The sequence below is a fragment of the Canis lupus genome, chromosome 7 (genome assembly GCF_003254725.2).
Source record: "Canis lupus dingo isolate Sandy chromosome 7, ASM325472v2, whole genome shotgun sequence".
In the NCBI taxonomy this organism is placed as follows: Eukaryota; Metazoa; Chordata; class Mammalia; order Carnivora; family Canidae; genus Canis; species Canis lupus.
The window spans coordinates 69491111-69514650 of NC_064249.1; the positions used below are offsets into that span (position 1 = coordinate 69491111).

General features: G+C 36.2%; 2 protein-coding genes and 1 long non-coding RNA gene across 8 annotated transcripts in view; 1 reads left to right on the forward strand and 2 right to left on the reverse strand.

Annotated features, from left to right (window-relative positions):
* Positions 1–23540, reverse strand: part of MYOM1 (myomesin 1) — a 139266-nt gene that overhangs the window by 31769 nt on the left and 83957 nt on the right. For all 6 annotated transcript variants that reach the window (XM_049111829.1, XM_049111831.1, XM_035718630.2 and 3 more), the window contains 4 exons: positions 23366–23492; positions 20599–20783; positions 18394–18508; positions 1188–1344 (listed from right to left, as the gene is read on the reverse strand). In XM_049111829.1, coding sequence (XP_048967786.1) covers positions 1188–1344; positions 18394–18508; positions 20599–20783; positions 23366–23492 — 584 coding nt within the window. The remainder of the gene's footprint in view (positions 1–1187; positions 1345–18393; positions 18509–20598; positions 20784–23365; positions 23493–23540) is intronic.
* LOC125755351 (PRA1 family protein 3) lies at positions 6164–7536 on the reverse strand. The gene has a single exon (XM_049111841.1). The coding sequence runs from the start codon at positions 7523–7525 to the stop codon at positions 6959–6961; it is 567 nt and encodes a 188-aa protein (XP_048967798.1). The 5' UTR covers positions 7526–7536; the 3' UTR covers positions 6164–6958.
* On the forward strand, positions 9181–23424 carry LOC118355192 (uncharacterized). The gene is made up of 4 exons (XR_004817169.2): positions 9181–10096; positions 18707–18842; positions 21432–21582; positions 22643–23424. It is a non-coding gene; the product is annotated as an uncharacterized LOC118355192 (long non-coding RNA).

Below are 23540 nucleotides of genomic sequence, written 5' to 3' on the forward strand. Positions count from 1 at the left end.
TGTCTAAGATCAGCCAAACATATAAACGTTAGTCAAGAGCACAAATTAGAAGAAAAATTTATAGTTTGATGGTCTTTTCTTTGACTAAATTTATGTTTCACTTCAAGGACTTTATAGCACATAGACAGAAAAAATGTCTTTTAATTATATTCAGCATGTTCTTGCCATTCTCTAACAAAATTATGATTTCTTTATTTCTGAGATATTTTGGGCTTCTTTGTAATAAAAATAATACTTAAAAGCATGTTGCTTTACCAAATGCAATCCAATATGGTTGGCACTATAAAAATATAAAGCTTGCTAAGCAAAGCAAAGTAAAAAGAAAATAGAATCTTGGATGTGAAAGGGAGTAATTGATCACAAAATTAATCTCCTTCACTCTCTCCCATTTTATAGAAAAAGAAATCCGAGGCCCATGGAAGTTAAAAGCTGCCCCAGGTACACACGGCTGGCCTCTGGTAGGGCTGGGACTAGAACTCATCTATTTTGTGCTTCCCATGCAGAGTTCTTTCCAATGTGTTATCATGTCACTCATAAGTGGTGGTAAAAGAAGCAGAAGAAATTAGACTTAATCCATTTAATTCACCATAACTTGAACCAGCAAATATCAAGTTCTTCCTTGCTCTCTCCCCATAAGCATCCACACCATTACTTTAAGATGACAAAATTTCATAAAATAATCAGAATCATCATTAAAGCTTTTACATCAATCAAAGCTTTTCTAACATCATGAATGAGATAATATATGAGAAAGTTTTTAAAACTGAAATAACATGAGAAGTACTTTATAAGGATTGTTATTTTTTAAGGCTGACATTGGTTATTACTTTTTACATGACTAGATATAAAACATTTATGATTTCATCCCCTTATATCAAGTATTTGAAATAGAAAGCAAAATGCTGGGGTGCTTGGGTGGCTCAGTCAGTGAAGCATCTGACTCTTGGTTTTGGCTCAGGTCACGAATCTCTGGATCTTGAGATCGAGCCTAGCGTTAGACTCCATGCTCAGTGAGGACTTTGCTTGACATTCTCCCTTTCCTTCTCCCTCTGCCCCTACCCCACTTGCTCGCTCTCTCTCTCTCTGAAATAAATTAATAAAATATTTTAAAAAAAGAAAGCAAAGAGCTTACTTTACTTTCCTATCATGAAAAGGAAACCCATTATTATGAATGAAACAGTACATACTTGTTGCCTTTGCTTTCAATGTCTAATCGTGGAGAGTCCTCAGTGGGTATATAATCCTTGGACCAGTTGAACTGAGAATTTGGAGTCATCTGATCACATTCAAAGTTCAATGAAATTACTCCATCATCGTCCACATTTACAACAACCTCTTTAGTTCCTAGAAGATCCAAAACAAGGCGTTGATTATTTCTTGATAGACATCAATGAAGTAAGAATTCCTTACTTTGGGATCCATTACTGTAGCCATAAAAGTAAGGTCTTGAGCTTGTGCAAGGGAAAAGCTCCAGCTGCTCACTGAATGGACAATCCTGCTCTATAATTCAACTTTAATACTGCAACATGGAATTAGATGAATGTGCCACGTTTTTCAGGTAGAGCCAACACCATGGACAGTATTCTTTGTCTAGGGCTGAATAAAAAATGGTTGATGTGACTGAAGGTACAGTTAAAGGAGTGGGTCGGTCATAAGAAGGGGGATAAGGCAGCCTGGGGCAAAAAGGAAGTTGAATGGACTGAATTGATAACTTTTGCTCCAATACAACCATATCCAACTTTCTTATCAGGAAAGGATATATAAGAGATAAAGAAACCAATGGGAAATAGAAGGGCCGAAAGTACAGGTAGTAAAAACTGCCAATATTCACATGCTTGAAGTTTGTAAATCATTTAAAAATGGAGAAATATGGACACCTGGGTGGCTCAGTGGTTAAGCATCTGCCTTGGCTCAGGTCATGATCCCAGGGTCCTGGGATAGAGTACCACATCAAGCTCAGCAGGGAGCCGGCTTCTCTGCCTATGTCTCTCTCTCTCTCTCTCTCTGTCTCTCATGAATAAATAAACAAGATCTTAAAAAACAAAAACAAAAACAAAATGGAGAAATACATGGAAACTTGAGGCCAAGATTTTGTTCTGTTGATCAAGCAACCATAATCAATCTAAAGGTGCCCCTCTAGACTAGAATGACAGCAACCTAAATATGACTGTTATCAAACTGTATTGAAATTTAAATGGAAATTAATTTCAAGAGATCCAGATGTTTCAAGAAGATTAGTTTTTAGATTTTAAAAGAAAACAATTCAGCCGGGATCCCTGGGTGGCACAGCGGTTTGGCGCCTGCCTTTGGCCCAGGGCGCGATCCTGGAGACCCGGGATCGAATCCCACATCGGGCTCTCGGTGCATGGAGCCTGCTTCTCCCTCTGCCTGTGTCTCTGCCTCTCTCTCTCTCTCTCTGTGTGACTATCATAAATAAATAAAAATTAAAAAAAAATTAAAAAAAAATAAATAAAAAAAAAAAAAAAAAGAAAACAATTCAGCCAATGTTTTGAGTTCTTATATTTTTGGGAGTTATAACAAATTGCACCTGCGTCTAATTTAGCGATTCAGAGTTTGTACAGCTTATAAAATATTCACATCTATGCCTAAATCCACTTTGAAAGGTAAAATGTACTTCTCAAATTGATACTCATTCAATTTCCAGCCTAAACTCAGTTTATTTTCGTCTGTTTGGAAAAATAAATTTAATCCCAGAAAGATACAGCTTTGTTTTTTACAAGGCATTAAAAAAAATCTTCCGATAGACACTGCCAAAAGATTGAAGGTTTTCTCTCTAAATTGTGTTTTAAGAAGCCAGTATCCTGGCCTACTGTGTAATAGCTGTCAGGGGGGGAAATTGTAAAACTCCTCCCAGGGGAGGGCCAAGAGAAAATGAGTGCCCAAATAATGTGTGGCAACATGAAAATCTTGGTTGTTAAGCCAGGCAGTCGATTTAATTTGTGTCTTACTGATGGCAGGGTGTGTGCTTCAACTACACACTCCAAGAAGTGATTTTTAACACATGGAACACTTAAAGAAGACTAGTTCTAGAGATTTTTAAAATTAGTTTTAAAAAAACAAAAGGCTATTTTCATATTTGGCTATAAACTGGAATAATGATCAAGATTTAATTATAGTTGAATGAAATATCTACCATGTATTACTTTTAAAGAGTGAGTCTACTCCACTGGGAGTTGCAGACCATGTTTTTGTGCTACTCTTGATAACACATGACGAATCCTCACCATCCATTATTGTATAACAAAAAGTGAAAAAGTGCTCTCATTAAAATTTAAGACTAAGAGTGCTGAGGTTTAGACAGTGTTATGATACAGAGGATGGTTGAGTCACAGAATACAAATAAGAAAATTTCTGTGTATCTGTATTGTTTTGAAAAGAAAAGAAGTGATGGAGGTTGACTAAACCTTCCTTGCTATTTGCATATCTATTTTGGAGGCATGACAGATTGTTCATATTAATCATTCATTGTCTTCTTTGTAACGCCTTTTAAAAGGAAGTGAATCATCTATATGCTTGCTGTTATTATATTAGAGGTATGATTTAAGTTTACAACAGAAAAAATATTGCCTAGGTTAAGAATTGTGATTTTTTTTATTAAAGTGAAAGATCCCCCCAAAAAAATAATAAAGTGAAAGATCCAATTTTTTTTTTTTTGCAAAGGAGTAACAAAACTGAAAGACTATGAATAATATAATTAGCTTAGCCTTTCTCTCTATTCCACAGAAAGCCTTTGCACTGTAACATTTCACCCATCTGGAACCCTGTCCCAAACCAAGAAGTAAGGAAAACAAGTCTCTAAGAGGCAGTGCTGATGTGACAAAGTCCACACACTAGTATTCCTGGACACTCATTGGAGAATTCCATAGATCGTCCCTTGGAACTTTCTAGAAAGTTGGTTGGTTGGGTTTCATCAGTAGATTAAACCCCCAAAATAGAAGGAAGTCAAAAGTTGCTGTCAGCAGACACACTGAGAATACGGAAAATTACAGCAGGAGAGGAGGAAGAAAACTGAAACGCAGGCACAAAGACATTATTTACTAGAGGGGCAAATGGCTCCTCTCCCTATGATGACATTACTGTATCCCAACACTACAATAAATAAGGTTGATCCTATGGTCCTGAGTCACACAGGAAAAGGTAAATAAGATTCAGCACACTGCATCCAACTTCGGAAAGTACATATTAACTGTCCAATCTATTTTATTTTATTTTATTTTATTTTATTTTTTTTACAAGACTTTTCATCAAAGAGTTTTAGAATGAGTTTTAAAGTATTGATGCTTTAGCAGTAGATTCTCAGATAAATGGAACTGGAATTTAAAACAATAATCTGTTCAGGCTTTTTTTTTAACTGAAGAAAAACTAGTTTATAAGATTATATAAGTTTCAGGTGTGTAACACTATAATTCATTTGTATGCAGTACAAAGCAATCACCACCAAAAGTCGAGTTCCATCCATCGTCATACAATTGACCCCCTCTACTCATTTTGCCTGCTCCCCACCCCTGTTCCCCTCTGGTAACTACCAATCTATTTTCTGTATCTATGAGTTTGCTTTTGTTTTGTTTGTTCATTGTTTTATGTTTTTAGATTCCACATGAGTGATATCACATGGTATTTGTCTTTCTCCATCTGACTGACTTCACTTCACATAATATCTTCAAGGTCCATTCATGTTATCACAAATGGCAAGATTTCATTCTTTTTATGGCTGAGTAGTACTTCATTGTGTGTGTGTATATATATATATACACCTTGTATATATATATATATACACCTTGTGTGTATATGTATATATATATATATATATATATATATACATATACACACACAATACATCTTCTTTACCCATTCCATCAGTGAACATTTAGGTTGTTTCCATTTCTTGATTATTGTGAATAATGCTGCAATGAACATAGGGATGTTTAATTTTTTTTAAATCAGTGTTTTTGTATTCATTGGATAAATACCCAGAAGTGGAATAGATCATATGGCGGTTCTATTCTGAGTAATATTCTTTTTTTTTCTAAGTGGCTGTACCAATCTACATTCGTACAAACAATGTTTGAAGGTTCTCTTTTCTCCATGTCTGCTCCAACACTTGTTATTGTATTTTTGATAATAGCTGTTCTTTTTTTTTCTTTTTGATAATAGACTTTCTAACCAGTGGGAGATGATATCTCACTGTGGTTTGGATTTGTATTTCTCTAATAATTAATGATGTTGAACATCTTTTCATGTGCACATTGGCCATCTCTATGTCTTCTTTGGACAAATGTCTATTCAGATCCTCTGCCCATTTTTTTTTTTTAAAGATTTTTCTTTTTAAGTAATTTCTACACCCAGTGTGGAGCTTGAACTTACAACCCAAAGATCAAGAGTTGCAAGCTCCACCAACTGAGCCAGCCAGGCATCCCTCTACTCATTTCTTTTTTTTTTTTTTTTTTTTTTTTTTTTTTTTTTTTTTTTTTTTTTTTTAATCTTCGATAAATTTTATTCTCCATATTTGGGTAAGGGTACAAACTCTAGACCATGTCTATCAAGTCATGGCTATATCACTGTGCTAGAGATGGAGGCTGCAGGTTGGCTGAAAAATGAAAATGCAAGAAAAACCAGGAGCAGCATATGCTGTTGCTGCTTCTTTTAGGACACACACAGTCTCTTCAGTAAGTACTGCTCCAGTTGTCTTCATAATTCAGTGTTAGGGAAACCCAAATGTTTTCTGTTCAGCTATGAAATCACTCAATTGGCAAGCAAAACATTTTTGTATGATCTATTTCTAAATACATGAGAAATAAAAGGAAGAAAGTAACAGGATATATAAACTCATGCTATCTTGATTCTAATGCCTATCTATAAAAACATACGGTTGTAACAACTGCTATCTAAAAGTTTTATGAAGTGCAGAAGCCATTGATGACTCGCATTTTCATAAGTCTTTTTGCTTGGTCATCTGCAGGTGCCATTCAGGTTTCAAACAATCAGCCATTATTGTTCTTTTTGTGCCCCTAAGGAATCAATACAATGTACATTGATTTTCTTCTTTCTAAATGTTCCAGTTAAAAACTAAACAGTGAAAAACAATATAGGAAACATAATTATCTTGGACACCTTTCTGTCATAACAAAAAAAATAAGCAATATAAACAGAACTCATATTTTATTTTTTTGTTGTTGCTTTTTTTTAAACAAGACCGTCAAGAATAATATAGGGCATGTAGCTATAACCTCCGTAAAGGATGATATTTAGGTTGCAACAAATACCTGCTAGTGAAAAGGCATTACTAGCATTTCAAAATTTTACCAAAATTTGACAAAATATTCTTCTCAACAGCTATCTTTATACTTGTAAACAAAATAAAAACCGGTTTATCCAGTTTCCACTGCATGTCCAACAGGCAGCAAAGTGAGACAGATCGTCTTCGATTTTGAAAGAATAATAATAAAAACTGAAATAGTTTAGACCGCACATATTAGGGTCCCAGGAAATATTTTTGGAGGATGCTGGGGGCTTGGGGGGATTAAAACAGGCTAATGCATGACATCTACTTTAACAGGTTTTTTTTTTTCATTTACTCATATTGCCTTGATACTTTACAATTAGTTTTTTCCTACAAGTTAACAGTACTGTTGCTGTACAATGCAAAATTCTTTCTCATTTATTTCTCTAAAGAAATAAGTGTGATCCACTTCTTATCAGTTTGCATAAACACACTTGAAACTTCAGGCATAAGAGGAGGGTAGTTTCTTGCAGTTTCTGAGGGCTTCTCTCTGGAACATCGGAGATGTTAACAGTTGGACCTACACATGCATGCTGCCATAGATAGGTGGATGGTACAGGCACCTCCTATTTCAAGAACACATATGGGAAGTAGGTCTGGATAAGGGCAGACTGCAACCTGATGTCTGCTGCAGTCCTCTCAGCAGGTCAGCTGTATTTATTCCTTCACTTTGCTGATATAGTCAGCGAATTTGCTGACAGTTTCTTCCTGCTGTTCTAGGGCATCTAGGACAATGCCCATCGGTGTCCTCTTCAAACCTATCCCCTCCATTTTATTCTCCAGTTTGTTCTTGAGATTCCGAAGTCTCAACGACGCGTGGATGAACATCAGCAACAAAGGAAAAGTGATGCCAAACACAAAGACCATGACTCCCCCAAACATGGATATGAGGAAGTAGCTAGCCAACATGACCACCATGACAAATGTTGTGGGATACTGCTTCTTCATCCGCCGGAGAATGTCTTTGTTGTGGGCTGCCCACACAAACCCCGTGAACACGAGCACCACAACAATGCCTCCAAGGATCATGTTGAAGGGGCTCAGGAACCCCACAACGGAAATCATCATGGCAGCTACCACCAGGTAGTTGGTCTGATAATAGAGCAGGTTGCTCACGACGCGGTTGTTCCATTTGGAAATGTCCCTGAAGTCCGGCCGGGCAAAGCGGTCAGAGCCGGGGAAGAAATCTTCCCAGGCGCGGAGCGGGGCGAAATTCACGTCCATGTCTCTCCCCTCTACTCATTTCTTAATCAGGTTGCTTGTTTTCTGTTGTTGAGTTGTATGAGTTCTTTATATATATGTTAATCCCTTATCAGATACATGATTTGCAAAAATCATCTCCCATTCAGTAGGTTGCCTTTTAGTTTTGATGATGGTTGCTTTCACTATGCACAAGGTTTTAGCTTGATGTAATAACATTTTTTTTATGGCTTTTGTTTCCCTGGTCTTTGGAATTAGACCTATAAAAAATATTGCTAAGACCAATGTTATAGACCTTACTGCCTATTTCCTTCCAGGAATTGAATAGTTTTAGGTCTTACATTCACATCTTTAATCCACTTTGAGTTAATTTTTATGTATGGTGTAAGATAGTGGTCTAGTTTAATTCTTTTACATGTGGCTGTCCATCTTTCCTGACACCATTTATGGAAGATACTGTCCTTTCTCTCTTGTATGTTCTCAGCTCCTTTGTTGTAAGTCAATTGTCCATATATATGGGGGTTTATTTCTGGGCCTTCAATTCTGTTCCATTATCTGTCTGTCTGTTTTTATGCCAACACCATACTGTTTTGATTCCTATAGCTTTGTGGTATAGTTTGAAATAAGGGAATATGGTATCTCCAGCTTTGTGCTTCTTTCTCAAGGTTGCTTTGGCTATTTGGTATCTTTTGTAATTCTATGCAAATTTTAGGATTCTACTTCTGAAAAAAAAAAAAGCCCTTGTAATTTTGATAGGGAGTGCACTGAATCTGTAGATTGCTGTGGGTAGTATGGACATTTTAACAATATTAACTCTTCCGATCCATGAGCATGGTATATCTATTTGTTTGTTTCATCCTCAATTTTTGTTCATGGGTGTCTTATAATTTTCAAAATATGGGAATTTCACCTCCTTGGTTAAATTTATTCCTATGCATTTTATTCTTTTTGATGCAATTGTAAATAGGATTGTTTTCTTAATTTTTCTTTCTGATAATTTGCTATCAGTGTATAGAAATATCACAGATTTCTGTATGTTGACTTTGTATTCTCCTACTTTCATGAATTCACTTATTAGGCCTAATAGTTTTTTTGCGGAGCCTTTTGGTTTTTCTATATATAGTATCATGTTATCTGCAAGTAGTGACAGTTTTAATTCTTCCTTTCTAATTTGGATGCCTTTTATTTCTTTTTCTTACCTAATTGCTTTGGCTAGGATGCTCAGCACTATGTTAAATAAAAATGGTGAGAGTGAACATCCTTGTCTTATTCCTGATCTTAGAGAAAAAGCTTCCAGCTTCTCACCATGGAGTATAATGCTAGCTGTAAGCTTGTCATATATGACCTTTATTGTGTTGACGTACATTCTATCTACATTCACTTTGTTAAAAGCTTGTATCATAAATGGATGTTGAATTTTGCCAAATGCTTTTTCTGCATCTACTGAAATGATCATATACTTTTATCCTAAATTTTGTAAATGTGGTGCATCATGTGGATTGATTTGCAGGTTTTGAACTATCCTTGTATCCACTGTGATTAAGTGGGATTTATTCACAGTGGGAATTTAGCAAACTAAATTCAACAATACATTAAAAGAGATTATGATTCTCCAGATTTCTGTGATATCAGTTGTAATTTCTCCTCTTTGATTTCTGATTTTGTTTATTAGAATCTTCTTTTTTTCTTTCTTGTTGAGTACAGCTAAAAGTTTGCCAATGTTGTTTACTGATTCAAAGAACCAGTTCTCAGATTCACTGATCTTTCCCATTTTTTTCTAGTCTCTATTTCATTTATTTCGGTCCTAATCTTTACTATTCCCTTCCTTCTACTGACTTTAGGCTTCATTGGTTCTTTTTCTAGCTCTTTTAGGAGTAAAGTTAAATTGTTTATTTGCGATTTTTCTTGTTTCTTGAGCTAGGCCTGTATTGCTATGTATTCTCTCTTAGAATCACTTTTCCTAGGCAGCCCAGGTGGCTCAGCATTTTAGCACTGCCTTCAGCCCAGGGGCTGATCTTGGATCCTGGGATCAAGTCCTACATCAGGCTCCCTGCATGGAGCCTGCTTTTCTCTCTGCCTGTGTCTCTGCCTCTCTCTCTCTGTATGTGTCTCTCATGAATAAATAAATAAAATCTTAAAAAAAGAATCACTTTTCCTGTATCATCCCAAAGGTTTTGGTATGCATTTTCTGCTTTGACTTGTTTCGAGGTTTTTTTTTTTTTTTTTTTTTTTTTATTGATTTGCTTTGATTATCTTGATAAACCAATTGTTGTTCACCAGCATGTTGTTTAATCTCCACATTTTTGTGTTTTTTTTTCCAGTATTATTCTTATAGTTGATTTCTAGTTGTACAAGATTGTGGTCACAGAAAATGCTTGATATGATTTCAATGCTCTTGAATCACTGGAACTTGTTTTGTGACTTAACACATGATCTATTCTAGAGAGTGTTCCATGTGCAGTTGAGAAGAATGTTTGTTCTGTTCCTTTTGGATGGAATGTTCTGCATATATCTATTAGGTCCCTCTAGTCTAATGTGTCATTTAAGGCTGATATTTCCTTATTAGTTTTCTGTTTGGATGATCTATCCATTGATGTAAGTGAGGTGTTAAAGTCCCCTAGTATTTTTGTATTGCTGTCAGTTCTGTCTTCAGGTCTGTTAATGTTTGCTTTATGTATCTAGATGCCCCTATGTTGGTTGCATATATATTTATAAATGTTATGTTTTCTTGTTGGATTGACCTTTTTATGATTGGATGCCCTTGTCTGTTATCACAGTCCTTTTTTTAAAGTCTATTTTGTCTGGTATGAGTATTGATACTACAGCTTTCTTTTTGTTTCCATTTGGATGGAATGTCTTTTCCCATCCCTTCACTTTCAGTCTGCGTATGTCTTAGATCTGAAGTGAGTCTCTTGTACACAGCATATAAATGGGTCTTGGTTTTTGTTTTTTTGTTTTTGGGGGGATTTTTTTTTTTTTTTTTTTTTTTTTTGCCGTTCTGCCACTCTATATCTTTTGATTGGATGGTTTAGTCTATTTACATTTAAAGTAATTATTGATAGGTATATGCTTATTGCTATTTTGTTAATTGTTTTCTGGCTGTTTCTGAAGTTCCTCTCCATTCCTTTCTTTTTTTTCTCTCTCTCTTCCCTTGTAGTTTGGTGGATTTCTTTAGTCTTATGTTTAGGTTTCTTTCTCACTTTCTTTGTATGTTTACTATAAGTTTTTACTTTGTAGTTACTGTGAAGTTCACATATATAACCTTGTATGTATATAACAGTATGTTTTGACTTGATAGCAACTTAAATTTGAACATATTTCAAAACTGTGCATTTTTCTCTCACCCACATATTTTTATTTTTGACTTTACATTTTACAATTTTTTATTTACATATCTCTTGGCTTATTGTGGTTTTTAATTAATTTTACTTTTTTTGTCTTTTAACTTTCATACTTGCTTTATAAGGGATGGATCCACTATCTTTACTATATATTTACCTTTTCCAGTGAGATTTTTACTTTCTTATATTTTCTTGTTATTAATTAGTGGCATTTCTTTTTGGTTTAGAGGAGCCTCTTTAACATTTCTTATAAGGCCAGTGTAGTGGTAATGAGCTCCTTTAAGTTTTGCTTATCTGGAAAACTCTTAATCTCTTCTTCAATTCTGAATGATAACATTGCTGGGTAGAAAATTCTTGGTTAGAAGTTTCTTCCTTTCAGCACTTTGCAATTTGCAGCAATATGAATGGAACTAGAGTGTATTATGCTAAGCAAAATAAGTCAGAGAAAGAAAAATATCATATGATTTCACTCATATATGGAATTTAAGAAAAAAACCAGATAAACATAGAGGAAGGGAAGGAAAAATAAGATAATATAAAAACAGAGAGAGACGTAAACCATAACAGACTCTTAACTATAGAGAACAAAGTGAGGTTACTGGAGGGGAAGTAGGTAGGGTGATGGGCTAAATGGGTAATCGGCATTAAGGAGGGTACTTGTTGGGATGAGCACTGGGTATCATATGTAAGTGATGGATCACTAAATTCTACTCCTGAAATCAACACTACACTATATGTTAGGTAACTTGAATTTTAATTAAAAAATTATGCATACATAATTGTGGTGATAGTGAGTGCTATTGGTTAATTTATATAAGTAAAAGGAAAAATTAAAAATAAACTATATTTGGCACTTAATGTTGAAAAATCAAATAGTTGCTAAGACTTGTATTTGATTGGATTTTCATTTTTCAAAAAGTTGCACTGGTGTTTGATTATCAATAATAGGATTAAAGTCTAAAAGGGCTGGGATTTTTGTCTTCCATATTTTCTCTATATATTTACATGTGCAAGAGACTGGATTGAAAAAACAGATTTAAAAGAAAAATGTCAGTTTAGAATGGCAACGTTTACCTTATTTGAACTTGTCTTATTAAAGCTTAAGTATAACCAATATTTTGATAAACAGATGAGATGAAATAATAGTACTAACAAGAAAATATTCTAGTCATAGTGGATTCCAGAGCTTGATCTCTTTCATGTCGAATCAGTAACGTGTCAACTGGCTCAAGGAATCACTCTAGAAGTAATAATAATTTCCAGCTTTTGAAAAATCAAATTCACTGAAAATATTTCATAAACTAGTTATGTTATAAGCCTATTTCCTGAGCTCCATAGCAATTCTCATTAGAACACAGTGTTTAGTCAAAGTAACACTGCAAGGAAATGTGAAAATATAATTGTATAAACAAAAAACAAGGTTATTGTCTTAAAATGATCACTGCAACAATTTGTAGCTTGTTCTTATTTGTCACATTATGATACTGATACTATCCAATCTTTCAATGCTTTTCGAATTCAAAGCTTGCCATTACTATATAGTTTTAATTAATTTGTTAACATAGTTCTTTGAATAAAGATATTTATAAAGAGTGACTTAGTAAGCCAAGTATTTTGCAATCATACTATAATGGGAAATTGAATTGAGATGGCCTTTGGAAAAAAGGTAGACTCCTCCTATGTTCTGGGTTTACAGAGAAAATAGCATTTGTAGAAACTACTTTAAAGAAATTATATGGGACAACAAAGAATAAATATGAGGAGTTTAAAACAAAAAGACATCTTTTGGAAAATTTAAAAGCAGATAAAACAACTTAAAAATGAGCTCAGAGTTTCTTGTATCTGAAAAGGAAGGACATGTTGGCTTGTAAATTCCTTTTTGTATGATGAAGGAAGTAACTGTGTCCAACTGGAAGGGCTAACTTTTCCACATATTAAAATCTAAGAGGAAGTTCAATAGTGGAATTCCTTGAGTAAAGGAGTTCTTAAAATATAATGGGCAAAAAATTCTATAGCAATTTTTAAAAAGATATAGGATATTCAAAAAAAAAGATATAGGATATTCAAATGGATGGTTCTTTTCATAAATACTCTAGAAAAAAACAAGAGCAAATATAATGCCAGCATTTCTTTTTCTTTGTTCTTTTTGTCTTGTTTCAAGTTTTTATTTAAATTCTAGTTAGTTAACATAATGCCAGCATTTCTCATGGGCCCCAAGCTAATCCATTGAACAATGCCTGTGTAGATGGACTTGGTGCAGTGTCAGAGTTAAGAAAGGTATAGTTACAACATCCCGAAATTTTCTTTTTGGAATGTCTCATGCCTAATTGAGTTCTTGCCAAGCACTGACCTACTGTAACATCATGGTTGAACTCATAAATGTTGGAAGAGCCACACTCTCTAAAGTTGACTAATATATGATCAAAATGGTTCAGATGCTTACCTGGCAGGCAGTAAATTTGATATTCTGCTGTCAAAGTAAAGCCTTCCCTATGGATAGTCTTTTTTTTTTAATTTTTTTTAATTTTTATTTATTTATGATAGTTACAGAGAGAGAGAGAGGCAGAGACACAGGCAGAGGGAGAAGCAGGCTCCATGCACCGGGAGCCCGATGTGGGATTCGATCCCGGGTCTCCAGGATCGTGCCCTGGGCCAAAGGCAGGCGCCAAACCGCTGCGCCACCCAGGGATCCCCTTATGGATAGTCTTATCTGGATGAAAAGCCATCCCACTTTCCCACAGTTAGGTTGGAAAAGTGGACCATAATCTGTTAGGACTTAGATTTAATAAAAAATGACCTTCGAATCTGCTCGAGAACATGAAGGAACATGAAGAATTCAGTTAAGAACACAGGAGATTTGGCAATAGAAAATGAAAGTGATTATTTTGGTCGAAAAAGGATTTAAGAAGAGTTGTCTTGAGTCTGCTGCTTCAACCCTACCCTACACAAATCCTTACTATGGACACAAGGGGATACCAGATTGTATAGAATGGCATTTTAATGGTCCCTTTGGGCTTGCCACCACATCCAATATATGAACGAGTTAAGGTGCAGCTCAGGACTAAAACGAATGATTTGGAAAGTAGCTGTCCCTTCACTCCAAAAAATGATTTGAAGAAAAATAAAATTTAAAAGCTGAAGTGAAATCACAGTAAACTGTTCATATTCCTACATATTTCATAATATGATAAGCAAATTTTTTTCATATAGTCTTTCCATCAGCATTAATAGATCATTTTTACAAGCTTTAACTATTTGTCCTTTTTCATGGTGTGTGTGTGTGTGTGTGTGTGTGTGGTATTTAAAAAAACTGGAAAAAATAATAAACTGGAGAGTGGGATAGAATTGAATTAATATAATCAGCCACATGTGATACTTAACTCTCCTATGTTTAAGATCAAAACTGTTGGCTGACTTATCACTTTGGTACCCACATTGTAGCCCCCATTACAAAATGTCTAGGCTTAAGCTGACGCTCTGTGGCTATAAAACAGTCATACTCACTGGCCAAAACATGGTAGTCATTCATTATTTTTCTCCTTTAATAAATGACTACTGTGTACCAAGTACCACATACAGGGAGAAAAGATAAACAGCTCCTGTTTTAAAGGAGCCCACAGTGTGAAGCAAAGTTCACAACTCTGATTTCATACTAGAATTACCCAAGTGGCTAAACAAACAAAAATGAACCTATGCCCAGGCTCAGTCCCAGAGATTCTGATATAAATGATGTACAGTAAAGTCTGGAATGGAGTCAGTACTTTTAAAAAGTCCCTGGCATGATTCTCATGTACAGCAAAGGTTGAGAACTACTGTTTTAATGAGTGAAAGAGAATAATTAATAAACAAATGCAAGGGAACTTTTCTAAATGAAGCCAGCTGAGCTTAAGAGTCAGCCTGACTTCCTGCTCAAGAATCGTTGAAGACTCCACCTCTAGGTGACGAGCAAATCTTTGCATCCTCAGTGCTCCCAGGTTCTGTGACCAACCAGTTTTCAGAAACCTGAATTGGTTAGGAGGTTGTCAACTCAATCCCAGCTCATCATTCCTTTTAGTGTTGTGTTCTCCTAACCTGCCTTGCTCCTGGTGACCAAGCCCTAACTTCTGGTCACCCAGCTCCTGCTTGAGACTCTGTATTGTGTTTGGACCCTCCTGTCCATCACTTGAATTTTCCTGCCTGCTGCTGAGTCTCTGGTAAGAATACCTGCAGCCTGTCAACACCTAGTCATTTCTTGCCCTCTAGATCACCTGCCACACCTTAGCAGGTCTCTCTTTCACCTCCCATCTGATCTGGCTCACCTTTCTCCACTTCCACCTCCACCCCAGGCTTGATGCAATCAACACAGATACTATTCTAAAAATATCAAATATCAAGAATAGAATTACCTTTTATTTACCAACAATTCTATACTAGATATTTTTCAGCTTATTCTTCATATGGGCTTTTTTTTCTTTTTCTTTTTTTTTTTTTTTTTAGCTTAATAGAAGCATGATACACAAGTCCATTTTTCTGGTTCCTCATTGGCAAAACAATTCAACTTTCTGGCAGTGGCTGAGTTACATCTGCTAGCATATTCACTGACTTCAGTGGGAGACCAGTGATCCTCCCAACCCTGGTGGATTAAGTTAACTTTCAGCTCCAATTCAAATTACACTTGTGATTTCTTGTTAGAACTATTTGAGGTTTGCTGTTACACGATGAGCTTTATTTTCTGAAATTTTAATAATATATTCCAAAAGAAGTTGTTCTTCTGCAATAGCAATCCAAATTTAACATCCTAAATCTTAAAATTGATAACATGCTTCCCCATCCTTGCCCTATTCATTCTAACATAAAATAAATATCTGGGTAAAAGTAAAATATTGGTATTTAACAAAATTATTATATAGACAACTTTACAATATATATATAAGTTCTTTTGGGACTTACGAAACCCCAGTTTATAGACTATTCAAGTATAAGAAATATTTGATGAATATCCATCATAGCTCTCATCATACACCATGTTGTAAACTCTGAGTTTTCCACCTAGATTGTAAGCCTGGTATACAGTAGTATCACGAGCCTCTGCTCCTGTTGCCCATGCATATTATACAGACATATCGTAGCTGCTTAAGGAATGTATGTCCCAAGAATAAATGTGCATTGCATATATGAATGAATCCACATGTCTCCTGGGTTTCAGTGCTCCTTCATGGTGAAGCACTTTGACTTTGTGCATCCTAGGATTCTTTTCCAGGCTGTGAGCCAAAGGCTTAATCTGGTGCTGTTTAGCGGATCAGTGTCTGCAGCTGTTCTTTGTAGTTCTATTCTGGGAATAAAATGGCCACAAAAAATGACTTCCAAATCAGTGAAACAAAACTCTTCACCCATGTGCTAATCAGAAGATCATTTTCTGGTGGTAAAACTTCCATAGTGACACTTTTATTAATGTCATGCCTGGCTACCTGCCACTCTGAGGCTATTGATGAGAAGATAAGAGATCAATTTAACCTTTTTCAGTTAATCAGATTTGGAATCTACTGCCTCAAGGGTGCTTTTAACTTATCAATGATTAGGTTAAGAGTTTATCTCTATGGTAACCCAGATGTTGTTCTTACAAGAGTCTGCAGTTTGATCCTTTTGCATGTCCATTTCTTCCTATTTCCTTATAATTGGCAACTTCAGAGTCTGATTCCTATAGGAACATATATCATGGTGTCTTCATGTGTTGCCTTTTACCTGGCATATATGTTCCTAGCGTTCTCCTGTTTTCTCATGAAATTTTGCAGGAGGTACTTATATGAGGTGTAGCACTTTGTCCAGACAACTTCCACACTTGTGTGTAAGGTTATTTTTCACACCCAGGTCTTAGAGGGTACTTATGAATAGTATAAAGTAGGTTATGAAGTAAAAGGATGAGAAGGGTGGATATTTACTAAAAGAATATTTTTGATAAACTTTTCAAGTAATATTCAGTGAAAGCAAAGGTTTTTACATTTACTTTCTTTCCTTATCATAAAAATAAATATCACATTATATATCTACTCTTTATTTTAATCTAAAAATCAGGGTGTGTTGAAGTGAATGTGCTTGGACTAGAATGAAGGCTAACTTGAAATAAGTGGTTAATACATTTTTATCCTCTCTCATTTCCAATGCTTTTTTTAAAAATTTTTATTTATTTATGATAGTCACACACACACAGAGAGAGAGAGAGAGAGGCAGAGACATAGGCAGAGGGAGAAGCAGGCTCCATGCACCGGGAGCCCGACGTGGGATTCGATCCCGGGTCTCCAGGATCACGCCCTGGGCCAAAGGCAGGCGCCAAACCGCTGCGCCACCCAGGGATCCCTCCAATGCTTTTTTTAAAGTTAAAAACAGTTGGCACAATATTATGTTAATTTTATGTGTACCAGGTAGTGTTTCAATATTTTTATACCTTATGAGTGACCACCTTGATAGGCCTACTTAACCATCTACAAGGTATACAAAATTATTGCCTATGCTGTACATTACAGTGCTTTTTTCTTAACTTCTATGAATTGAAATATATACTAACTTGGAATAGCACTAAAGATTAAATGACAAAACAAATAATTATTAGGTAATAATCTGAAACTATTTGCACAATGAACACTGTAAACTTTGCTCACATAATAAAGGGGAAAGACTGTCTTCCCTAGTCCAATCATGGCACCTTTTAAAACTGGGAAGTGAAAGATCCTTCCACTCCACAGATCATCCAGTTAAAACTGCTATTAGTTTTACCTCAGGGGTCAACAAACTATGGCCTGCAGGCTAAGTTTGGCTCATTGCCTCTTTTTGTATGGCCTACAAGCTAAGAATGGTTTTTGAATTTTGAAACAATTGAAAAAAAATAAAAAGAAAATATTTCAAGGCATGTGAAAATTACTTAAAATTTAAGTTTCATAATACATTCAATATATAATGTATATAACTGGCACAATAAAGTTTTATTAGAACACAGCCATGCTCACAAGTTTATATATTATTTATGGCTGCTTTTATGCCATGGAAGAGTTGAGTATTGTGACAGAGATCATATGGCCAAGAGCCAAAAATATTTACTATCTGGTTCTTCACAGAAAACATTCGCTGACCCCTAGAGCTTAATAGCTACAATTATATGAATTCTGCTTTTGTTTAAGAATCGTGCTTGTTCACTGGGCTGTCCAGCTTCTACAACTGGGAAAATATTCTTGTAGGACTTAATGGCCACAGTATAATAATGGGAATAATGCCCCAGGAAAGTATGCTTGAAATAGTTCAGAAAGCATCATTTGATCAAGACCTTCCCTGTTTTTAGATATAGATCAGAATAGCTCTGGATCACTTCAAATCTGGTTTACTCCTGTTTTAAGAGCACCCGTGATGCAATAAATGACTCATGTCCGCAGGCCAAATTTACCAACTATTCAGATAGCATAAACGGATAATTTTGAAAATTAGGAAAAAACATAGAAAGTAAGATTGAATGTTGCTTTGGTATGTTACACAGATGAGATTAACTTTTTCATTAAAGTTTTACGTTTTCACGTAAAAGCCCACCTGGACGAGTTTCTGCCACAACAGGCCCAGCGAGGTCCGATGGCTTGCCGACACCCGCCTGGTTTATGGCTCGGACACGGAGCACGTAGCTAACGCCCTCCTGGAGGCCTTGTACCTGGAAGAAGCAGGAACAGAAATGATGGGTGTTCTGTGTCCTTTAAACACAAGTGGTTTTCCTTTGTATGAACTACTTCATTGTAGAGCTCAAATTCTCCCGTTTGTGGAACTGTCTCCCACCCTCACTTAAGTTTACCAGATTAAACTTTCTTTCAGATTAAACCTTTTAATATGTACATTTTTTTCTCCATTTCAGGCTTGAAATTTTTCTGGATATAAGATACCTGGAAGAGTGAATCTATATCACAGTGGGTATGAAGATTACAGGACATCTCTACATATTGTTTGAATTTTTCATCATGAGCATGTGTCGGTTTTATAATCAGAAGTCAGTAAGTCTACTTTCACTTTAAAAAGTGTAGACAAGGGAAGCCTGGGTGGCTCAGCGGTTGAGCATCTGCCTTTGGCCCAGGGCGTGATCCTGGAGTACCAGGATCGAGCCCCATGTCGGGCTCCCTGCATGGAGCCTGCTTCTCCCTCCTCCTGTGTCTCTGCCCCTCTCTCTCTCTCTCTGTGTCTCTCATGAATAAATAAATAAGAATCTTTAAAAAAAAAAAAAAAGTGTAGACAAACTCTAAAATAATTTCTTTATGGAAAATTCACCTCCCAGTTTGTGAGGTACATTTAACCTCAGTGTCAATCTCTCTCTCTCTCTGTCTCTCTCTGTCTTTGCCTTTCTTCTTTTTCTTTTTTCAAATGAGTGACCTTAACCATTCTTTGATATGTTTAAATTCTATTCCTTTTTCTTCCCGCCCATCTTTTCTGGGCTTCTCATCCTTGTATTGTTTAACCTGAGTCAAGTCCAATGTCAGCTCTTGGGATCCTGTGCTGTGGCAAATTGAAAATTTGGAAACTATTCTGGGAATAATTACACACCACCAATAAACAGGATGTATCTGACTTTTATTTTACACTGTCCTTTGGGGGTTTCTTTGAATCTAGAGGCCTCCTGACTCATTTGGACTACCCAACCCAACAGCATGCTAAGTTCCTGACCTTCCTTCATCTTTTTCTCTTCCCCATGAAATGTGACCTTTCTTACCTCCTCAAGGTTTTGTCAGGGAGGTCATTAGCATATCCTGAGAGTTAATGGCATGTTTAACGGTCATCTCTCTTAGAGGACATATTTATATTTTTTTATGGGGACAGTAAATACCTCATCTCTGGAGAGTGGCTGACAGATGGTATGGACTTTAGTCCACAGTGGCAGGTCAATGGAAGATAACTTTTATAGCAGGCATACCCTGAGTATCTTCTAAGTCTCACCTGTCTAGGCAATGGCTTATTCTGCCAACAGATAGAGCTGCAAAATAAATGCACTGTGCTGCTTTCTGAATAATTGTGGTGAAGCCACACTTTATTCTAAGTAATAAGAGTCAGAATCATATTCCCCACACTTTCTGAAGCCCTGGTGTGGATTAAGGGTCTCTTGGTGTCACTGGTGACATAGGGAAAAACATTCTTTTGAGATACCCATTTGTTACAATTGAGATTCAGTGGCTTTAGCAGAATAATCTTTGGTAGATAATTATGGAATTTGTTCAACTAGAACACTAAAGGAATCTGGAAGGCAAAGACGTAGATAAGAGTAAGGATTAGGTCAAGAGTTGAGTGAACGCTTTCCACTTTCCTCTGAGCTCATGTGAGCACAAGCAGGAGGGAGCCCGTGACTCAAAGGAATCAGCAGGTAAAGCCTTGCTGGCATGAATGCTATGAAAACAACACCCTTAAATAAAAAAACTCAAAAAAAAAATCAGAGGTAGAAATGAGAAAGTCACCTTTCTAAGATTGTAATAAAAATGTAAGGTGGGTAAGTAGAGGCAAGGAGGGAAAAAAGAGAGAGGAGGGAGCTTGTGGATGTTTTGCAAAGCTAGGCTCTGGGATTCAGGTTAAATAGAACCAAATGGCTTTAAGCATCAGGAACTTCCCCCAACCCCAACTGCTGCCAAATGGGATCTTAGCAGGAGCCCAATGTAAGAAATATATCAAAGCAGAAATGTTGTGTTTTATCTAATTTTAAAGTTATTATCATTAGGGGAACATTTGTCTTTCTAAAAAAGGTTTATCCAAATCTGAACACCCTCTTACCCTCAGGTACGTGTTTTTAATAGCTGCCTTGTTGAGTCCTCGCCATTGGTCATCTTTGGCATTGGCCTCTTTCAAGTCCACAAAGTACCCAGTGACCGGAGTCCTTCCAGAATGGACTGGAGGCTTCCACTGCAGAACCAGGGAGGTTTTCCTAACCTCACTATATTTGACATTGTGTGGGGGTCCTGAGAAAGAGAGAGAGAGACCAATGTATAAAAATTGTAACATAGATGAGAAAATTCAAATACATATAAATCTAGAACCACATTTGAAGTCTTAAAGCTGAATCCAGTGTTATTTTGTGAAGTCTATCAATCCTATAAAAATAGGTATTTTGTGGTCATTTTGTATCAAGTTTCCTCAATGGCTCTACATCAACCTACTAAGTCCCTATTTGGGCAGCAGGTAGTTAGAGCCAATTCAAGGTGGCCCCCAGAGGCTGGATGATAACTTGCCTTCAGGGTGTCCTTGGGCTTGTGGTCCTCATCTTTTATCAGAAGAGTTTAATGTGGTTGCAAATTCAGTTTAAGATTACTTTTAGATGGCAATCTGAAAATTTCCCTAAATCTCAAATCAGGATGAAAAAAGCAACTCTCTTTGATGGCATATGAATATAGATAGTAATTTTTTTTTACAAGAAAAAGTAATATATTACAAAATAGTTCCCTTTTAGAGGGAAATCTTTCCCATAGGGCATATATTCCATGTAGGAGCAAAAGCAAACTACAATTACAGTTTACAAAGAACTTTCATGAAAAGATACAATTAATCCCATAGGCCCCAGCTAAACACTGCTAGGTACTTTATATTTATTTGTCTCATTCATCCTTAAGACAACAGAAAGCTCAGAGAAGCCAAGTAACTTGATCAACCTGTTCAGGAAGAAAGCCAAATGTTCTCCTTGTCCATGTGCTGTTTGCAGTCTTGGGAGAATCCAAACTACTAAGTGATATCCCACATCTTTCCATGACCACCAGCTGCTATGTAAGTGATATATTTATTTTCTTTCTTCCTATTTTTTTTTTCTTTTAAATAACTGATTTCTAACCAACCAATCAAAATCACCTAAACTGACTCATAGCTACAAACACAGACTCTACCATGCTATGCTTTGGCATTTTGCAATTGATAGCTCAATATTTGTGGGGCCCTATATCTTGGCTTAACGATCACGGATATGTGTCATCCTTGCCTTCCACCAAGGTTTAAATAATATGGTAACAGATTTAAAAAATAACCAATACCTTATAATAGTGTGTCATGTTCTGTTTTGCAAAGGGCTTCTAAATAATTTTCTTGTGCCATCCTCAGAACCCAGTGAGGCATCCAAAAAGGTAGCACTCATCCTGCAAACCTCTTTTGCTAACTATATCTCTCAATCAAAACATTTTCCACAGGCCTGCTCAGAATTTCTGAGTTTCTAGTCACTTATATTTTAATTTTATTCAGGAATTGTAAGAATTTAAAAACGGGTCCACTTTTGTGTAGGTGACAGAAAGAGCTTAAGAAATATTTACTGGCTTAAGGAGGTGCGAGAAAAGGCTGCATGTTTGCCTCTTATATTTATTAAAGTTGAGTGAGTGTTTGAACTTCTCTTAGGTTTCTCTTGTAATCTTTTTATTCAAATTTGATAGAGAAGTGATGCAAATATAAGCTAAGCAAAGGCAAAACTGATGGTTCTTCAAGGGCACTAGGGCTTCACATAGAGGAAGAGGGTGGTATCAAGGACATGGCTGGATCCACCCAGTATGCTCCAGGTGGCCTTGTGTTCTAATGTGGTCGATACTGGTGTTATACATATCCTGCATATTAAGCCCAAGTGGGAGAATCTAGTCATCCTGTGGCACTCATTGGGTCTGTGAAGTTGGTACTGTTGGAAGCAAAATGAAATCACCCACTAAATACATTAACGTGGCTAGTTTGAAATTTAATGGCTTGGTAAATTTGTTTGTATTCAATTTTTTAATTTGTTCAGTGTTGTAGCTGTGTTTTAAAAGGCACAGGTAACTGTTTCTCCCTTCTCCCCATTTTCTTCCCTGTTCAGCCAACCACCCACTATGGCAACCTCCATAAGAGAATATTTCCAGCCAGGTTCCAGGAACTTTGTTGTGATGCAGAGTTGAGACAAAAGTGGAGAGAGAACAAAATGACTGGAGAAGTAAGTGGAGAGAGTTAAGTGAAGAAAGTCCAGAACTTAAGTCCCAGGCAGGCATGTTAAGTCCACCTACATAATATCATAAAGAGCTAGAAGCAAGGGAGGAAAGAGACAAGGAAGAGGAGTCACATTGGCTGAGCTTGGAGGGAGAGATTTCTGGAGATTGATAAGTGAAAGGTTCCAGGGCAATATGGAAGAATACATGAGAATTAGGAAGTACAGGAAGAAATTTTTGAGGTATTTTGTTGTGGGATACAAGTTGGATGCCCTTCGATGGTCTTTAAGCAACACAAAAAAATATCAGAATTCCTTTTAAATGATAATGTAGAACTCAGATTGTGTGCTTCTGTTAATCCTATTCCAAGCAGAAAGATATAACTCTGAGGGCTCTAGGATGTATTTGGAATATAAGCACATGAAATTATAGTCAGTTTTATATTAGTGCCTATTATTTGATAGGATTACAGAAATATTTCAGGTAAACATAAGGGGCCAAGAGAACTCTTTTCCCTTAGAAACTGTCTATGTAGCACTTAAATTTACTTCCCAGCAGTAGGTTCTTTTGGAAGATACCTCAAGCCTGAGTGCTGAGAAATGGTTTTCATGGTTTACCTGGAACAGCAATGGTCCACTCTTCACATTTGAAGCATTCACTTACTGCTGAGGGTACTCCCAACCCAGCGATGTTCATGGCCGCCACTTGAAACTGATACACCATGTTTTCCTTCAAGTTGCTAATCTGCAACATGACAATATCACAGAGTGGATGATGATTCAGGTTTGTTTT